This window comes from Indicator indicator, chromosome 19 (assembly GCF_027791375.1).
Source record: "Indicator indicator isolate 239-I01 chromosome 19, UM_Iind_1.1, whole genome shotgun sequence".
NCBI classification, from domain to species: domain Eukaryota; kingdom Metazoa; phylum Chordata; class Aves; order Piciformes; family Indicatoridae; genus Indicator; species Indicator indicator.
Genome location: NC_072028.1, coordinates 3076489 through 3097580, shown reverse-complemented (window position 1 = coordinate 3097580; position 21092 = coordinate 3076489). Strand labels below are relative to the sequence as shown.

The window sequence follows — 21092 nt, the reverse complement described above, 5'->3', positions numbered from 1 at the left end:
AAGAAGCACTTCTTACATGTTGCAGTTCTCATTCTTACTGTTCTCAGCAGTAGCTCTCAAATGTTATTACTAAACAAAGGAGAGCAGTAGAAACTGTCCATCTAAGATCTCAGCTTAATCAAGTTGCTCTCCTGTGACAAGAAATGGACAAAGGAACACTTTTCATACTGAATTTATAGCATGTTTTGGGGGGGCAAAGCCATCACAGTATGTTTGGTTTTAGCACTGCTCTGTGGCTTCAAAGCATTCAGGTAGTGTAAGCCTAGTTTTGTTATCTTCTCCACTGAACTCATCCTCATGTAAATGGCCATCTCAGCTCATGTTTTCAGGTATGAGGGATATTAGCGTTGTTTGGGGCTGAGGATGGGAAGTCTTAAACCCATGATAGCAAAATAATTACAGCACCCTAAAGCAGAGACCTTAATTTCATCAAAAGCCATTCATAGCTTTCACTGATCTTAGCTTTAGGACAAAAAGCCTTTCATGTATCCATAGTAAGACAGAGAGAAAATCGACCCATTAGTTTCTTTTAACATAGTAAGAAGGCAATCTAATAATAGCAGCTCAGGCTGGTACCTTGTTCTAAATGCCATCTTCTATCTTTCTTTTAGTGATAAAATAGTCATGGCAGATGCAGGGGTTTTATCTTTTTTGCTTGATGAAAACAGATTCTTCAGCTGAACAAGCTACACCTTTCCTGATGTCAAGTGACTTCTGTAGCATTTAGAACTTGCATTTGTTCTTCAAGGTATGAAAAGTAATCTAGAATTAATTTATAACCAAGATGAGTAATAAGCCACCTTTAAATATAGAAAAGAATAATTCTTTTCATAAGCATAAACCAATTTAGTGTGCAGTGTTATATTGTAGAAAGAGGGAAATGTAACTCAACCTGTGAAAGCTCCCAGAGCAGGTTGGTGTTTCCTTTGCAGTGTTGCTTCCCTAGCACCACAGTGCAGAGTCTGCTTATTTTGATGCTGTGAATATTTCTGTGACAGTACTTAATTTTGTCATTCATGAATTGCTTTCCTGATTTACAGGCATTAGCTCCCCCTGTATACTGTCCTGTGATACTGCCTTGGAACTCTTTGTTCTTCCTGTGTGTGAGGTTATGTTCCCTTTGGCTGTATAAAATAAACATCTCTAGTTCAAAGTAGATTTAAATGTTTTATCTATACATCACTGATATTTCTTTGTATACAAACAAGTCTAACACAAGTTTAATACAAGCTTCATGCAGATATCAAAAGAATGCAAAAAATGCAAGGAGCTGTCTCTTACTGATGTAACAGGTTTCCAAGGAGAGAAGTGGGGAAAGCGGACTGAGAAGCCAAGCCTCAATAATTCAGTGTAGCTTGTATCTACTCTCACAATCAAATTACACACAGCTACGGGCCAAAACACTTCTCAGATTTTGGGAAGAGTAAAGAGAAACCTATCCCACTTGAATTTTACCTCACTGACATTAAATGTACTGAACATAAAGAAATGAAAATTGAGCCATGAGTAAGGTGATTTTCAGTAAAGATTTTGCAAAGACTTTCCCCCCAGATGTTTATCTGACAGAAATATTACTATTCCAAAGAATTTTGATGCTATATGCTTAGAGGAATAAACCATACTTTGAAAGTACTGGAGATTAATTAGGTGTTGCATTGCCCTTCAAGACATTGCATATACATAATTATGGGATCCTCTCTGTTCTTATTAAGTTGCTAATAAACTACTATATAATATCATTTACATTTCTCCCCCATTTAACACTGTGTAACAGGACTTCATCTTACTTGGTAATTCATTCCACTCTTCCTACTTGTATCAGCAAGCATTGGCATAGCCCAGAAGTCTTTTTGGCTTCACACACCGTTGATGACAACGTAATGTGATTATGATTTTATTAAAAGAATGAGAGAGAAAGAAGCAAGACAAGACTTAGATACAGGCCTTGTGGTTCTAAAATAAGGCATCAGACACATGACATTAGCTGTGATTACCACAAAATCAGGCTGGGTAATTGAGATGTTTTTAGGAAACTCAGACTTCACTTGTTAAGTCTGTTAAGTGTGTAAGCAGAAGTCAATTATTTTCAATTGCTATATATTATTCATAAACACTGCATAAATTCAAGCTACATGAATGGAATTTAATTAAACAAGTCATTTATTCCAGCTCTGTGCTTTCTTCTCTTTTCTCTACAGCTTCTGAATTTTAGTTTGTTTTGTCTGGCCTGCCAGCTGAATACTTGTTTAAACAATTTTGCCATCCGGAGTCTTCAGAATGTTCCTTTGTGCATGCTGAGAATATTCATGCTGTAATACTCACTTAATAGGTAAATAACAAAAGAGATGGTGGATAAGTTCACCTGCCTGATGCCATGCAGCATGTCAGTGGAAGGATCATGGATCAGCCTAAAAATCTCTGTGATTCAAAGTGTTCGTTGGGGCTTTAACCTCAGAATGCTGTGTGTGCTACCAGACCTCAGCAAACAGTTTCATTTCAGGGCACTGGCATCTCATTGGCTTGGAATGAAGTAGCAGACATGGAAACTTATTTTGGCAATATTTCTGATAAACATCGATTCTGTGCTCAGATGTTGTTGTTACAAAGGTTAGAAGCTGACTGGTGTGAGACTAAACCTCTCTCAGTTAACATAAACACAGTCCGCAGCTACAGCACTTTTCTAATCTACTTAGTAAGCACTCTGTGAGGAATTAATTAGTTATGGAGATACACAGGCAGAAAATACTTTTCTAGAAGGCATGAGACACTGGAAGTGCAGTGGTGAGTCATGATACATGTTTCAGGGTCAGGTCAGATTGTCATTTCTATTTGCCCTTGTGTGCCACAGAGATAATAGCTTTCTGTAACTGCAGGCCAGGGGAGAACAGCAGTAGACTTGGTTTCTGATGGGTAATGTGAGGGCACTGGGAGATAGGCAGGAAAATAATACAGAAAGCATAGATAGATTGAGATTGATAGATTCCCCAAGAAGGTGTGCACTATTAAGGATAAAGCTAGTTACATGCTTCCAGTTAATTAAATTAGCAACAGGAGATAGAGGAGAAACTGCTTTGCCATTTGTTAGAAAAAAATAAGAAGGAAGAAGCTGCTGCTGAATTACTATGAAAAAGCAGTAATTTGCAGGAATAGTCTGCCTGCTGAAATATGTTAGCTGGCTTTTAAGTGATAAATGATCACACATTCCATAGGTATCAATTGATGGAGTGATACTATACCTGTGCAAGAAAATTACCAGAGACAGAGTTAGGGAAATCAGAGAGAATATATCTCAGACATCTAGGACACCTTGAGACAGAATAGATTCCTTTTATGTTCTTCCTGAATGTTTGACTCTGACATGTTCTACACTTCAATTTTACTGTTTGTGTCATAGAATTTTAGCTGTTCTCAGGAATCAGGAAAATGGGATTTTGTAGAGTCATTTCCCTGTTCAAAAACAACTGCTAGACTATTCATGAAATTTTAGGGAGCAAAAGCTGCTTGCTTTTATACCCTTGATTGAAATACACATCAATCCATTCTTTTTTATTTCTGCCTCAATGCAGTGAAACATCTGCTTGTCTTCTCCTAGTCCTGCACACAGGTTGATTAAATATAAGCTAATACCTCCCAACAACTAGTAGAAATAGTTGTAAATGGATTCTAACAGAAAGTTTACCTTAAATAGTTGTTAGTACCATGAACTGGAAGGTTTGGAACAATGAGTGTTTTCTGTCACTTACGGAAATAGATATTGGATGCCATCAGTGGGAAATGCTAGATAGATAGCAGATACAAAAGGGAAAAGATTAGAAACTTAAGTTTTCAAAGACACATCTAGATGCCATTTCATTCTTGTGCTATGCACTATTAGTGTGTGTAGTTTAAGCCACAGAGCCTGTGAATGGAATCTAGGATTTTCCTCTGTGTCAAAAAATTCCACTCACGCTTCTTTGTTAATTAGTTGACTGGTTTGGAAAGAAAGCTCTTGGTTGTTGAAGCTGAACTGGCAGGGACTGCTAATGTGAGAAATCCAGCTTCTCTCCCAGGGTGTCATGAAAGAGAAATCTGAGGTTTGTGTTAATAGTTCCTGGTGATTGTTTCTATTCTTTCAGAAACGTTTTTTGGTCTCAGTTCAAGTTGTCAGTAGAAGGATGTTTAGTTATTACTAGATGCATAACTATAGTAACTGGGGCCTTTTAATTAATCGGGCCTTGCTGGCTTACAAATGCCTTTCTAAAATGAACAATCTGTATCTGCTCCTGGGATCTGCTTAGCAGTGTACCTGTGTAACAGAAGCCAAAGAAAAAAGGACTTCCATCAGCAAAAAAACACCTTTGTCTCTCAGCAGCTAATCATGTTGATGACTGATAGAATTTCTGGAACTCAGGAGCAGTAGCACAAAACTCATCTCCTGGGTTGTTACTTTCTTTTTTGTCTTCTAATTGTTTTCATACTACCAGTCTGATGAGGTTTCTAGATGATCTTTATTGCACAGATCACACAGGTTTTGTGTTCTATTTCATACAACTTTGCCAACAGCCCATAAAAAGCACAGACTGCTGTTATATCTGGGGAACTTGTAGACAAGATAATTTTATAGTTTTGTGTGCATCATCTGCATATTATCCAATTTATCCATTGCAGGTATTGATTGTAATGAGGAAGGACAGTTGAATATTAAATTTGATGAGTCCATGTATTCCAGTGTTTGAGTCCTGTCTTACACACCTTGAGTTTCAGTACTGGATCATCACAAGGTGGAGCAATTAATTACTAAAGAGAGGAAGAGAATGAGTATCCCAGTCAGAGGAAACATCTTCCAGACAGGGTTATCAAACATTGGAATGGTCTTCCCAGGGCAGTGGTGGAGTCACCATCCCTGGACGTGTTCAAGCAGTTTGTGGACCTGGTGCTTAGGGACATGATTTAGCATTGAGCCTTCAGTGCTGGATCAAGGGTTGGACTGGACTTTGAGGTCTCTTCCAACCAGACGTGTTCTGTGATTCTATATTCTATGTATGATGCTGTCCTTCAGTTTAAAAGAAACTTCCAGTATAATTTGAAGAGTTCCTACATTAGCCTAGAGCTAGCAAAATGTGTTATTAAAGTTCTGGCCTATTTTGCTGAAGTATTGTAGCGAATATACATGCTATTTATTTATTTGTGTGTGTGTGCATCTACACATGCAAGTTTAATTGAATTAGATTAGAAACTGTCTAGGCTGAATCACTGATGTTTTGTCCCTTGAAGACTTCTGCTTTAGCTCTCTGCTACCAATTACACAGCAGTTTGATTTCAGTTGATGCAATGTAATGCCAAACTGAATGAGTATTCACACATGAGCATTAAACCTCTTGTAAACTAAATCAATTTTTGTAGCAATCACATTGTACAATACTTATGTGAAGTTAAGATCTTTAATATAGGCTTAGAATGAGACATTTTTTTAACGGTGCCAGGAGAAAGATTAAATAATAAAGCAAATAGGACTGCAAAATAAATTGTAAAGCTGTCAGCTAGCGAAAAAGATAAATTCAAATACCTTTCCTCTTACCTAGAGGAGGGATTTCAATCTTACTCTAAACTGATGTAGCTGAAACATAGGACAAGCATGAATCACACTCTCTAACATTACAACTGCATTACAGTTTAATATATCAGTAGGCTTGGGGGTTGTTTAATTTTAATGAAGCTATGGAGTGGCACCCAGTGGTAAGATCTGACTTAAGAGAGCTTTTTCAATAATCAAAAACACAAGGGTGGCCTGTGAATAATTAGATTTGGAATCCTCGAGGTACTACTTTTTGAAACAGAAAAACAAATGGGAGAAGAAATGGATGGAGAAGTATTTTCTCATTTGGATCTTTAGAGACCTTTGGGATTTACCTTGATGAGTTTCAAGAATGTACATAATTGGTTTACTGATGAAGGATGGATTTTATTGGAGACAATCCATTGTTATAAAAGAACATGGAGATTTGCTTTTTCTTTTTTTATTTGAAGACAGTATTAAATGTGCATTTGTAATCTGATCCTAGTAGATGGATTTGTATATGAAGCTGCTCAGACTTTGGAGTCAAGGCTTTTAAATTATTATATCTTTACTTTCTGGAAGACTGAATGTTTACTGTGTTTTGTAACCAATAAGTTTAGTTGCCATGGTTTGGATTAGTGATTCTGGAAAAGACCGTGGTTTCTTCTCTGTAGTAGTGACAAAAGAAGACTTAAAGTTCCTTGAAATGAGCAGCCAAGTAGTACAGGAATTTCTTAATTTTTGTCACTGATTTTAAGATCCCATATTGTGAAATAACTAGCTCAAAAGAGAGTTCAAGGAAGGGCTGAGGAATATGTGACAGAACACATTGGGGAGTGAAGATATGTTACTCACTTGAACCATTTAGAAAATGAAAAGTTGAAGTGGCAGAAGTTGTGCCCAACTTCTAAAAACATCAACTGCTACTTGGGAAAGGTAGGGGAAGAGGTAAGATCTTATTACAGCGTTAAAGTAGAAGAAAGCAAAGCACAGTGAGAAGCCCCTACTGCTGCAAGGCCATGGCAGGAAAGGTTTAAGGAGGCAAGAAGAAAGTTGGTCATACAGGTTGTAGTGCCTTAAGTCTGGATGTAAAAGCATTGGTGAGAAATCCTGACAAAAAACAGTGGTGCTGGAAAGCTAAGGAGAAGTCTCTGATAGGAAGACTGTAGAAATGAGGTTTTGGTGAAGATCCAGTTATTGAATGATGTTTCTGGTGGATTAGAGAACTAAGACAAGCCTGAAAGATAAATGAGGTGGGAGTAATACAGGGCATCAGCATGGAGTGCTCGTGAAATAACGCAAGATAAAAAATTACCTTCCTTTGGGAAAGTTTTCTGTAGTTTTACAGTTTCCCAAAACAAAGTAGGTCCTCTCCAGTGAGGTACAAACAAAGAAATATCTCCTTTATATAAAATAAACTGGTTTGTTTCCAATAAACAGAAATTTGAATAAAGAGCTTGGGAAAGAGCAAGAAAGTAGCCACATGTGAGTTTTTGGTTTTGTCGCATCCAGAAGGTACTTGGAAGGACTTTAATGTAAAAATGAGTAGCTGGGGTTTTGACCATAGTTCCTCAAATGTAGCAGTCCCTGCAAAAAGAGCCTTTGGTGTTCCAAAGGAATACACATACAGAAACGTGGTAAAATTGCCATTGATTCTTGTTAAGTGTTCAAGATGTTCAAATATTCAAAAATCACCCAATATTTTGCAAGCTGGTTCCCTCCTCCCTCCCCCCAAAAGCAATGTTTGTGCTCATTTATCCAGAGGCAGAGTCAAGGCATGGATTGACTTGGAACACATGAAGCTAGTTAGCTCAGAATATGGGGTCAAAGAAAAGACTCTTCTGTCTTTAAATAGTGTCCTGCAAGCGTCTAGACTGTCTGTGTGAAAAGCTGTGGTTCTGGAAGTCTTTTAGACTTGGAGTTCTCATATGGCTGTGAAACAACATGGTTCCAGAAAGGCTGTCTGATCTTTCACTCATGTGTGAAGAGGGGTCTCTGTTTGCCAGATGCCCACAGAGGAGTAACCAGACAAGATTGCTGCTGCAAGGCTGTGCAAAGGAGATGAACAACATTCGGCTTCTACAGTCTAGGCAGTGTAATTAGAAAGACAACAATACAACAAACACCACCCTACACAACACACTGTGCTTGCAATTAAATCTGCCTGTTCTGGGGTGGAAGAGGAGAAGAGTTCAGTGACATTCTGAGTATGAAGGCATGGTTATGTGAAAGAGAACAGATGAGACATACTTGTGGCTTGGGGCAGTTTTCCTCCAAACTCTTTTTCAAAGAGATCACAAGGCAGCATTGCTGAGGCAAGAGTTTAAAAACTGATGTCATGGAGCTTGATAGTCAATAACAAAATAATGTCTTCTCTTTTTTTTTTAATTGTGTGGATGGATGTAATAAATTTTATTTCCTGCCATAAATTGTTACAACCGATTTTAATGGAATACAGTCATACACCAAGCTGAACATTAGATATGAATTCAATTTAGGCAGGAGACTGCTGCATCTTAACCAAAGGGCCTGTTTCTTTTGCCTGCAACTGCCAAAACTCCTTTGCAGCCAAAGGAATTCCCCTCAGTGTAATGCTGCAGGCCAAACCAGACTCACTGGAGTGGAATCTGAACCACTGCTCTTTTAAATACCCCAAGTTCAGGAGTGTTTGGGGCATCCCTGCCTGAGTAGTTGGCTGCAGCTAACTGTAAAATGCTTTATTGCTCAGAATGGAGAAAGGTACCATAAAGGTGCTGTGTTCTGAGCTCCTCTGCTTGTGGCTTTGATGTACTTAAAGCCATCTTCCTAATATAAATTGGGACCATGCTGTTGTAATTTCTATCAGCAATCCAAAGCCTCAGACAGCAGCTAGGAGTTAGTGGCTCACTGCATATAGTGCCAGCCAGAGGAGTGATGTAGGAGGGATCTCCCTTTGGTCAGGGGATTTGAGGAGCTTTTTATCAGAAGGGTTCTGTATCCTTACCACACAACACTGCTCATCTTCAGGCTGGTTAGTCTCAGCCTAGGGTTGGTATTGTGCTGTTGGCTAGACACATTGCTGCAGAAGCTTTGGGTCCAGGGGTTCCAGCTTTATTGCTGCTCCAAAAGAAATTCCAGTGCAGGACCCTTCATCCTGATTCACAGAATGTGGCTTTACTGCTTGAGTGTATTCCAGGGATTTCTTTACCAAAGGAAGAAATGAGAAACAACCCTTGACTTTGAAAGTAATAAGGTAATCTGTTCCCATATCAATGCAGAAACAATTCCCTTTTTCTTCAAGCTTATGCTAATAACAAGTGATAATGAGAAAACCTGTGCAGTGCTAGTGGTAATCAAAAATAGCTTTTCTTCTCACTCTCTGCAGGTTTTCCTAAGGTAGTACACAGTCTTTGAGATGTTCTTTCTACAGCACTTTACTTGCAACCAAAATGCTAGTCTGCTGCCATCAAAGTGCTGAATAACCCCTGAGCTATCCTGACTTGTTGCAATCTCTGTGTTGATGGAACAAATTTGAAGATCCTTTTTCCTCTTTTACAATGTGGGAAAGCTTCCACCACACTGATAATCTAGCCACTGTTGTTCAGTACTTCTAAATATTTAATCTGATGTTGGTCCTGACTTTTTTGTGCTTTATCCCTGTTGACTCCACAAGTAAAAGCTGGCAAGATTTGGCTCAGTTTTTCTGTAATTACAAGGCTTTAAATCTCTTTTTCTTTGAATTTTACTGAGGCAAAACAAATACTCATTGACGTCAGCAGGAGGTTATAGGAAAAAGAAAAGAGATAAAGCAGCACAGTTCTGCAGCTGTAGCTCTCCATCTAAAAGATCTATAACTTAATAGACGTCTTCAATAGCTGAGGGAAGACTCAGAGTCAGGACTTGCCTGTAGCATCAGTTTTTATTCCTTTGACATTTTTCTCATCTTGGGTCTGGTTTTAGTCTTGCTGCCATGGCAACATACAGTGAGGCTAAAAGGTATTCCAGAGAAAAGGTCTCTTCTCACTGACAAGCAGCAGAAGGGAATAGAGGCCAGAGCTGCTGTTTGCAGTTGTGAATAGCAATGGAGGAATGAAAGGGATTTCAAAAGTACTTTCTCTGTGTGCATGTATGCAGGTGTGTGGTTAGCCCCAGCTGGCAGTTAAGCACCACACAGCTTGCTTAGTCCCCGACTCCTCTAAGGGGATGGGGGAGAGAATTGGGGGGGGAAGCTGAACTCATAGGTTGAGATAAAGACAGGATAAGACAGGAACGCAAGGGGAAATAATAAAATATACAAAACAAGTGATGCACAATACAATTACTGACTGATGCCCATCCCACCACCAAGCCATGACCTTCCAAGCCAACTCCCCCCAGTTTATATACTGAGCATGAAGTCATATGGTATGGAGTTTGGCCAGTTTCAGTCAGCTGTCCTGGCTGCAACCCCTCCCAGCTTCTTGTGCATCCCCCAGCCTCGCTGGCAGGGCAGCATGAGAAGCTGAAGAGTCCTTGACTTGATACAAACAATGCTTATCCACCACTAGAACATCAGTTTGTTATCAGTGATGTTCTCACCTTAAATCCAAAACACAGCACTGTACCAGCTATTAGGAAGAAAGCTAACTTTATTCCAGCCAAACCCAAGACAGCAGGCAAAACCATTGGTGCAAAACCTCAGTGTAACAGAGCAAAGAAACAGATTCCATGACCCAAGCTATTTTCCTACTCCTCTGTCTAAAATACTCCAATCAGCTCAAAATCAATGCTCACAATACTAATTTTTTTTAACACTTTAGCACTTTATTTTGACTGTAGCTGTGTTTTCCACATGCACTTCTCTTTTTTTGTCACTAGGTGTTTATCAAAATGCAGCCTCATATAGCCTGAGTTTGCTGTGTCGTCTTGTACATGCTCAGTGCTTCACTTCTGCATGTTAAGAGCTGTCTGTATTCACCATGGGCAGGAATAAAGCCTGCTCAAAATCCTGTAAATATTGTGCTGCTTTATCTGTCTGCAAGGTGCTGCATACCCTCAGCCTCCAGGAGAAGAAAGGGAGTTTGAGAGGTCTCTTTAGAATTAATGGTGTAGGTAAGAGAAGAGAACCCAGGCCAATTACAGATGTGGGGTTACCAGCCTCCCATATACCCAGCTCCCTTGAAACACATAATTGGAGGATTTTGTCACAGCAGTTAAGTCAATTCAATACTAGAGACACTTCTCTGATATCTAGTCTGCTACACAGAGCAAGGAAAATATTCGTATCATGAATGCAGATCAGTCCCATGGAAGTATGTTGTGCTCAACACAGGTTCTTCCATTGCTCCCAAGGGGAACGATCCCTACCAGCAAAGGGGTAGTCCCACGGGAAACAATCCCTGCCAGTAAAGGTTTGGTTTTGTCCAAGGAAGTGTCTGTGATAGGGTAATTATCAGTGATCACACCCAGGCAAACAGCTTTTCTACAAAACCTTGCACATAAGACTTAGCCTGAGAAAGGGAAGTATTGCAAACTCATTTTGAAAAAAACCCAACAACCTTTAAAGACAGTCAGCATGTTTCCCAATGAAATATTACTCCACTCAATCATGCTGCATAAACATGAGATGCATTCCAAAGCTGGCAAGGGGGAAATACGCCAGCATAGCAACAGGACTAATCTTGACAGATGTCACTTTTGAAGATAGAAGGACACAGTCATTCACGCAAAGGAGCCTGGTGACTGCTCGCTCAGTGTGTGTCACAGGAGACCCAGGGAGCCCTGTGTCCTGTCCCTTCTCGTAGCCCAAGCCATGATAAGAGGGCTTTGGCAAGTGATTCTACAAGGGACATTTGCTCTATGCTTCCCATGCCCTAATGCCCTCCAAAAGCTGCACAGAGCAGTGTACCAGTCCACTTCCCCTGCAGCTGCCAGCTGCAGTTAAGAAACAGTTATCCTCTGATAACTGAGTTTGCTCCCTTCCCCAGACCAAAGCTAACCAGACATAAACCCAGAAAACAGACTGTGTGATTTCTCTTTGTATGGAGAGCTGTGCTCAGGTTTAAAAGCCACACGTGCCAATGACATGAAAAAAACACTCTCCTTGTCTGAGAAGAGAATCTGGAATTATAATGCAGCTCACAATTCATATTAAAGCATAGCTTGGTAATAGACCACAGCAGTGAGTCTGGTAATAAAAATCATGTTGCCTTATAGCACTAATGAAAGTTTCAATAGTAAAGCTTTGCTTATGTGGTATCTCAGCTAGAACAGACAGCAGTGCCCATCTTTTTCTTCATTACTGCACACAAATGATGCATAAATATTATTGATATTAGTGTTTGTAATTCTAATGGAGATAGCTCTGGGCTTATTGAAATGGTGTCTGCTATGAACAGCAACAGAACAGAACCAGCCCTAGCATGAAAAACAGGCTTCAGATTATTCTTTCATAAATCTGAACAAGATTTGGATCATTACCTGTGACACTTGGGTTGCCAAAGTAACCTTGACTAGCCAGCTGATGTTTGCATACCGCATGACACCATCACCATGGAGATCCTGTCCATGTGATTTTGCAGACATGATGCAGTTGCAGGCTTCTCAGACGCACAAGTGAGCAAAGAGAGGAATTAATTATTGGTAAGGAAGGCTCTTGCAGACTGCTCTTCTTCTGTCAGAGAAGGCCTGCATAGAAGTAATGCAAAAGCTGAACTTGTTTTAGCTGCATATAAAGAATTAGGGCAAGGGTCATAGGAGAAAGCTCTCTCAGCTTTCATAAGGAACATACTGAGTTCTCCTAATGGAAAGTTCATGTTCTGCCAAGATTGGAAGAGTGGTCAGAAATTGCTGACCTGTGTGAAAATCATATTTGAAGGATAAGTCATATACAGAATGTATGTTAGAGTAATTGAAGCCTACTGAACACTACTGGTATTCCTTTATCAGCTGAGGCTTCTGTCCTTTCACAATACCTGCTCTTCTCATTGACATGCAACCTAGTGATGTCATGGAAGTTACACCAGTGGAACCAGTATACACAGAATATTCCAAATTGTCCTCAAAAAGGAGCTGTCCTGCTGTGAGCTGCCCTTTCCAACACACACTGAACCTCATAATTGCACTACCAAGTAGATTCATAAAACGGTTAAGGTTGGAAGGGACCTTAAAGATCCTCTAGTTTTAACCCCCCTGCAATAGACCAGGTCGCTCAAGGCCTCACACATCCCAGCCTTAATGGTGGGGGCACCAGAACTGGACACAGTACTTTGGGTGGGGTCTCATGAGAGCAGAGCAGAGGTGAAGAATGATTTCTCTCATCCTGCTGGTCACTCTTCTTTTGATGCAGCCCAGGAGATGGTTGCCTTCTGGGCTGCAAGTGCCCATTGCTAGCTCATGTTGAGTTTTTCATCAACTGACACTGCCAAGTTCTTCTCCTCGAGACCACTCTCGAGCCACTCCTCGCCCAGCCTGTATTTGTGCTTGAGATTGCCCCGACCCAAGTGCAGGACCTGGCCCTTGCCCTCATTGAACTTCATGAAGCTGGCTTGGGCCCACCTCTTAATCCTGTCCAAGTCCCTCTGGATGGCATCCCTTCTCTGCAGCAAGTGAACCAGACCACACAACTTGGTGTCATCCATAAACTTGCTGAGGGTACGTACCTCAATGCCACTGTCCATGTCACTGACAAAGGTGTTAAACAGCACTGGTCCCAGTACTGACCCCTGAGGGACGCCATTTGATGCTGGTCTCCATTTGGACATTGAGCCATTGACCACAACTCTCTGAGTGAAGCCAGCCAATTCCTAGTAAGAGGACCTCAGGATGAAGCTGTTCTGTTGTTGAAAAATAGTTTGTTCCACCTCTCTTACTTGTATATGAAACTGGCTGTAGAATGACAGATGGTTAAAAGATGCTGTTACTATTTCTGTGTGCCACAGCTGTGATTAGCAGGCTTGGCTATGATCAAGTGGAGGTTCTGCTGACATGATGTATGTACGTTTAAGAAGACACAGATGCTGCTTCTAAAACTGGCCAAGAGCATGCCATGGTATTAGCCAGTGAGGGAGGGTACAGGACTATGGCAGCTACTTCTCAAATACTCAGCTGCTTTCAGCTTCCCGTAGACACACCTGAAGAGACTTAAGAATTTGAGGGGTTGCAATGACTTTGTTGTTTTGGGGATTACTGTTTTGCCATGCTGGAAGGCTTGGATGTTTTCAGTGTGTAAAGTCATGTAAACAGAAGACAAAAGGTGATTCTTTGAAATGATGTGTGAAGATAAACAGCAATGTTGAACCTAAAGGTGGGGAACTAATGAGAGGAAAAAATTACAGTTGTAGATCATAGACTAAATTGATGCTCTGTTCCACTGCGCCCATCTGGAGGTGAAGGACGTGTGCTAATCACCTTTGTGACAACATGTGATGATACAGCATTAGAACAGTTGGTGAGTTTGACACATTACACTGAGGTAATTGAAATTATTTCACTTCTGGCTTGTATTAAGTTTGTAACCTTGGCATGAGATTCTTTAGCCTTTCATACTAAGCCTTTATTTACCAAAAGGGAATGAAGGATTCCGTTATTGCAAGCAGAAGTCCTTTTATACACCTCAGGAAACCCACTATCAGCAGAGAAGCTAAGAAAACAAAGTACACAGTCCTCTGCCACTATCCAATAAAGCTGCCTTAGCTGACAGTGAGGGGGTAAAGTTGTCTGTGTAAATGAAACTCTAATCCACAGATGGCAGCTTGTGCAACAAACTGCATTTGACCTCATAGAGGTAAAAGAATGTCCCCTCTCTGTATCACCAGTGTCTTTCAATTCTCTTTTTATTTCCTGAAGTAAATGTATAACTTGACTTAAAAACCACACAATTAATGATAGTACTGAGTTGAACAGCTTCATGTAGGATGATGAAAGCTTTATGTTTTGACATTTCCACTAGGAAGCTTCTCCATGGCATGCTGCCTTCATTGTTTCTCTCTATTAAACATCCATACTACTAATGTGGGCCTAAAGACCCCAATGTGTTATATTGGCAAAGTGAGGAGTTCAGTGTTCCAGCTCTGCAGTCTCTCTTATTTCACTCCTGAGATTGGTTCCTTATAAGAGCCAAATACAGAAATGGATCATTATGTTTAAAATAATATCCAAGGGCTGGAAAATAGCATCCATTTCTTAGGTGGGCTGCATTTATTTTTCACACTGTGAAATGGTGCAACAGATAATTAGCAATACATTTTCCATTGAACTTCTCCTATATTTATAAAGCACTAGACTGCTTTTGCTATATTCTATCAACAAAACGAGATTCCAGAGGCAACTGAATGTCAGCAAGCATTTATGAATACCTCAGTAGAGATTACTGTTGGCTCTTGATTTCAAATGCAGAAGAGCCAACAAATTAGTTTGAAGTAAAATGGGTAAATGAGTGGAAGCTTGACTATAGCAATACAAAGTTGGAGCACAGTTGTTTCAGGCATGTATTATTTATAGAGGGTCAGACTTATATCCAGGAAAACATCTCTATACAGGAACTTTCTGAAGTAGTCATGGTCTCAGTACAGTTTTCAGGCTTCTTCTGTAGTGGGCATCCAAGGTTAACTTGTCTCACTTCGGTTGCAGGCTTTGGCAGCTTTTAGAATCAGTGCCATGACTGCCAGGACAGCAGAGATGAAGACCTGAAATGAATGACTTAAGATGAAAAGCCAGACAAGACATCTGTGCCATGTCCACACATTTTGTGAACACTTCCAGGGATGGTGACTCCACCACCTCCTTGAGCAGCCTGTTCCAATGTCTGACCACACTTTCAGGAAAGAAATCTTTCTAAATATGCAATCTAACCCTCCCATGGCTCAATTTCAGACTGTTTCCTCTCATTCTATCACCTGATACTAGGGAGAAGAGACCAACCCCACCTCATCCAACCTCCTTTCAGGAATTTTGTGGAGAGCAATGAGGTCTCCTCTCAGCCTCCCCTTCTCCAGACTAAACAACCCCACTTCCTGCAGCTGCTCCTCATGAGACTTGTTCTCTAGACCCTTCAGCAGCTTTCCCTGGACACCTCCAGCACGTGCAGACATACCCCACTCTGTGATGGGCAGGCTATGCACAGCACTTTTGTAGTCTGCATAGAACAACTTAAGTCTTAACCATACTTGCATAGCAAAGAAGGTATTTAATGCTCTCTGCCTGCTATAGTATGAGAAGGGAATGTTTTTTATATTCAGGCATCTTGGGAAACAAGTAATTGCAGTCTTGGTTGAATAAGTGGACTGTTAGCAGCTGCAAACATAAAAATTAATCCTTTATAAAATAGCTCACGGTCTCATAACTCAGACATGGCAAATGGCATTGCACTAGCACAGAACTTGACTAACTGGGTAGGTAAGATGCAAATAACACTAAAATACACAAATGTTGTGTCAGCTCTTCAAACTTTTTCTCAATTTTTTATGTATTTGATAGCTCCATCTGGATTCCATAGCCACTATTATTGTGAGAAGTTTTATTGTTCCCTTTGCCTCTGCCTGCTGTTTGCATTTGCAAGCTACTTATGAGTGTCCTGGAAACAATTCCTGAATCTTTCTCTAGAGTCTTAAATTTGATAGTGTGCATGTAAAAAATGCAGGGAAAGCACATTTTCTCTGATTTGCCTTGCTAAATATGATATGGTACAAATTAAAATAAATGTTGCATACCCTGCTGACCACATGATGTTCTGCTCATAAATTTCAATGGCCGAGCAAGTGTGCTTGCTGAGTTCTCCAGTTCTGTCACGAGTCTTTTGGTTATTTACGCTGTGTTACAGACTCCTAAAAGATTGATTTGGCTAATAAGAGTGATAAAAAATAATACAACTGCTGCTTCCTCAGTCTTTGTTGGATGTTTGTGATGGAATATTGTCCATAGTGCTGAAGAAGTCCTGCAGAATCATAGAATGGCCTAGGCTGGAAGGGACCTCAGAGATCATCTACTCCAACCTCCCTGCTATGGGCAGGAATGCCTTTCAACTAGATTCTGCTGCTCAAGGCCTCATCCAACCTGGCCTTGAATACCCCCAGGGAGGAGGCAGCCACAGCCTCCCTGGGCAACCTATTCCAGAGTCTCGCCACCCTCACTTCTTCCTAGAGAAGAGAGAACTTCTTCCTAGCATCCAGTCTAAACCTATTCTCCCTCATCTTAAAACCATTCCCCCATGTCCTATTGCTAGACACACTTATGAAAAGTCCCTCTCCAGCCTTCTTGTAGGATCCCTTCAGGTATTGGAAGGCAGCTCTAAGGTCCCCCTGGAGTCTTCTCTAGGCTGAACAACCCCAGCTCCCTTAGGCTGTCCTCATAGCAGAAGTGTTCCAGCCCTTGGATCATCTTTGTGATAGATGGGTATTGTTAGGTATTATTGTTAAGTATTGTTATTATTATTATGAGGATAGTTAGGTATTGTTTATGCTATAAGATAACTTCATAAAAGTCATTGTGATTTTGTGGACTTCATTTACAGATCAGCCTTTTCTCCAGTGGATTCATAAGAGTGTGTTTTCCAAGGTTAATTCATAATTGTGGCCCAAGTTGGAAAACCATTGTGTATTGCAGGGCAATTTTTCTTTTGTTTTAGCAGATTGGCTTTTTTTTTTTTTTTAAGTCTGGTATTTACAAATTAAGGGAACCACTTAGCCAAATGAAGGGTGTGATACTGAGTTATTGAGTTCACTGCAGTCAGCTTTTGAAATAAGGCTGACAGATGGTAAAGACATTTTGTGCCCAGCATCCATTGCATTTAATTGAAAGCTGAAAACTGTGTTTGCTTAGTATCTTTAAAAATCTCACACCTCCTTATGTATTAGGCAGTCAGTAATTATCTCAGGTACCTGGACCCCAGGTCAGGTTTTTAAATGTACTGTGGGAGCCACCTGTTCCCAAGTCAGCGTATTGGTTGAAACTTCTGTGCCATTATTCCTACGGTGTTCAAACTATGTCACAGATGGCAGATGCTATTAACATTAAACTCTTTCTTGTCTCAACATGTCCTTTTATGTGGGCAAAAATTAGTGTGATGAGGATATGAAATAGCCTTTTTGTGTATATTTTGTGTTCCTGAGGTTTCCCACCAAGAAAGCAAGGAAACTCTTGATGTCTTCCAATTTTCAGCAATTTAGTAGCAGGCAGCATGCTGCATAGTGAATGCTCAGTGCAACACACACACAATTTCCATTCATCAACACTGAGCTCTCATGAGTTCTGAAACTTCATGTATCAGATTAAACTCCTCTCCAGTGCACTAGTAAGTTTTTGTTCCTTTCTCACTTGTGCTAATTGCAGCCAGCAATTAACTGTCTGGTCTTAGTGGTATCTGTACGGCACGATAAAATTCTAAAATTAATTAGAAAGAAAAAAGAAGGAAAGAAACACTTGCTTCTGCAGTGAGAACCACAGTGTTGCAGTAATCACAGGCAGTGCCTGGATACAGCATTCCCTCTGTACAAATGGAAAAGAAATTAACTGCAAAATATCATCAGTCAGTTAGAAAAACATCTCATACTTCTGGTGAAAAGTTTGGGCTAATGATAAATATTCTGCAGAGACAAAATCTAACAACCAGCCTGTAAGGATTAACTCCCTGAGCCTGTATTTTTCTCTGCACCTCAGCTAACCATTACTTTTGTATTGCATTAACATTTTGTATGTATCACATTATTCAGAAACTGTCATCAAGACTCACATCTCATTTTGACAAACCCAATGCAAAAATCAGACCTCACAAATTCAGTCAAAAATGTTTACCGATTAATTTTGTTTCAAGCAGCTGTTTGAATGACTTTGGACATATCATGGGCAATCAAAACATGCCTTAAATATATTGCTGGTTTTGGAAGGAGATGATTCTCTTAGAGTGTGCCTGAAAATTACCAATAAATTGTCTTTCTTACAGGTGAAGGAGGCCATGCAGAGAATCCATGACCGAGGAAATATAGGGAAACTAATTCTGGATGTGGAGAAAGCACCCACTCCTCTGGTGAGTGCCAAGCACTACATACATGCTGTACAGTCACACGAGTTAAAGCATGCTAGAGATTTCTTTTTTTTAATATGGCTTTCTTCTACATCTACAGCACCTAATTACAACCAATAATCACAATTTATATATGTAACCCAAAGTGAAATATAATTGTAATTCCTAGAGTCCCAGCAGTTACTTTTCTATGCTGAACAGCTGCCTGCCTCTCCAAAAATGTGTCTGCAAGTCTTAGATCAGGGTGGAACAGCCACATCTATTTCTGTCCATGTGCTGGAAAGCAAGCAGACATGTCATATAATACAGAATTCCTGTATTAGTAAGAATTAATGGATGGAACAGAAAATGACACAGAAGTACTTCAGGGTACAAACAGAACTGCTTTCTGATTCCCATACAAAAGCTGGACTATACCTTTGGTAGGAATTTCTTCTTTTTAAATTATAGTATCTAAACACTTCTAGAAATGTTCTGAAGGAAGATAGTTGTGATGGAGCTCTGTGCCACTTGATTTGGAGCACTTCACATGGTCCCACAACATTACAGTGGGCAGTAGTAAATGAAAGCCAGGCACATGCCTAAATGATGTGGGAAGGAGTAGTAAAGGTAGTGAAAAACAGACTTGAAATCAATACTGATGTATGAAGTTTGCTTTCAGACTCAAAATATCTCCTGTTTCAAAAGAACAGAGAAGAATCTGGAGTTAAGCTCTTATTCACACTTGCTCTGAAATTGACCCCAAATCTCATATAAAATCACTGCAAGGAAAAGGCTTTGGGAACTCATATGGAAACTGAGCATTATTTTTAGCTGAATTGCATTTTTAAAATGTAAACAAAAAACCACAACAACAGAACATTAATATATTTATTCCATCTATTAGCTTGATAGTGTACATTCACAGTAGCCATGGGTTAGAGGTGACAATAAATTTGATACAATTCCATGAAAGAGTCTTAAATTAAGGAGAACTTCTGAGCATTGCTTTCCTCCAGTAAAATCAGGCTGTGTTTGAGAGTTTTGGTGTCATTTCAAGCAGAGGCTAGTAATCAAACAGGGAACATACAATGTCACTGCATTTCTCCCTAAAAAGTAATGGGTCCCTTTTTAGTTGGTTTTGAAATCGTTATAAGCTAATACAAGAATCACCTTGTGTGCTAAGAGAGGTCATGTTGGTGTGTAAGAGAACTAATCTATGCTGTTAAACACTGCCACTTTGTCCAGTTAACCACTCTTGTGCTTCAGAGACAGGTCTGTCAAGGATCAGGGCTGGGCAGGCCACTAAACGAGTGACAGATGCTCTCTATTAACCCCTCTCCCTTCCCAAAGGGAAAAAGAAAGAGAGTAAGGAAGAGACTAGCTGGCATTAAAGACTAATGTTACCTGTTTCTGGAAGAGCAGATACAGAAAGCTGTAAACTAGGGCTCACAGTTCTGGAAGAGCAGACACAGAAAGCTGTAAACCAGGGCTCACATTTCTGGGAGAGCAGATACAGAAGGCTGTAAACCAAAGCTCACAGTTCTGGAAGAGCAGATACAGAAAGCTGTAAAGCAGAGCTCACACGCATTCTCTAACTTCCTACACAGTCACATTTCCTTGCCGAGTGCCTTAGTATCAGTTTGCTACAAGTGCACAGATGCAATTGTCCTACAGAGCTGCTTTCTGTGAGGTAATTCAGCTGTTATCCACGATGGAACAGCTTACAATTTTAGCTGGAAGTGGTGTAGTGCCAGTAGCAGCTTTGCACAGGAAGAGTTCTGATTTTCATGTTACAACCATCTAGTCTTTCACTTTTAAATTGCTTTATCAAATGAATCAAACTGAAATAAGAATGACTGAAACAATGTGAAAGGTGCTCTGATGTCCTTCATCTTTCATGCCACAGATGGCCAACGACAGCACAGAGACCAGTGAGGCTGGGGAAGAGGAAGAAGACCATGAAGGGGACAATGAGAATAAAGAGCGCATGCCATTCATCCAGTAACAGCTAGAAGTGGTGGAAGCAGAAAGATTGATGAAGGAGAAGGGAACAAGACTGGGAAATCTATCCTGTGCATCAGTGAACAAATGCTGTAGTACAGTGTGTGTTGTATTTGTCTGCAGTCAGCTGAGCTATGAGCTGTTGATCATTGTTGTTTTGAACTCAAGTGCCATTCTCATCCAGTGCAGTATTATGACATTCCTGTGTAATATCCAATTACCCTGTAGGATTCCCATGGATTTTCAGTTCTGGTTTAAAAACCTTATTAAGTTACTGTGTAATTTTAGATGGGCATCTTCCTCATGCAATTCCAGCATTTTGCATACAGTTATCTGGGGGGAGGTTGGCTTTTTCTTTGCAAGCTGGAAATAGTAACACAAAATTTCCCCACTTGCTGTCTGGAAGACTTTAATAACTGGAGGGAGGATTTTAATTTTGTGGATTTTCAGTGTTAAAATAGTTTTCCTTTTATGAACCACAGATAAAAGTTGCAAAAAAGAAGAGTATTCATTTTCCTCAGTCATGCTTTAGCATTTTATAAGCAATCCTTTCTCCATTTTCCAAAATACCTCGATTCAAATTGTGGAATTTGAATA

General features: G+C 40.1%; 1 protein-coding gene across 1 annotated transcript in view; it reads left to right on the top strand.

Annotated features, from left to right (window-relative positions):
• The window catches only part of VAT1L (vesicle amine transport 1 like), a 46780-nt gene extending 26281 nt beyond the window's left edge, over positions 1-20499 (top strand). Inside the window, exons 8-9 of the mRNA XM_054389828.1 lie at positions 18432-18515; positions 20401-20499. Of these exons, the coding sequence (XP_054245803.1) occupies positions 18432-18515; positions 20401-20499 (183 nt within the window). The remainder of the gene's footprint in view (positions 1-18431; positions 18516-20400) is intronic.
• Positions 20500-21092: the final 593 nt, after the last annotated feature.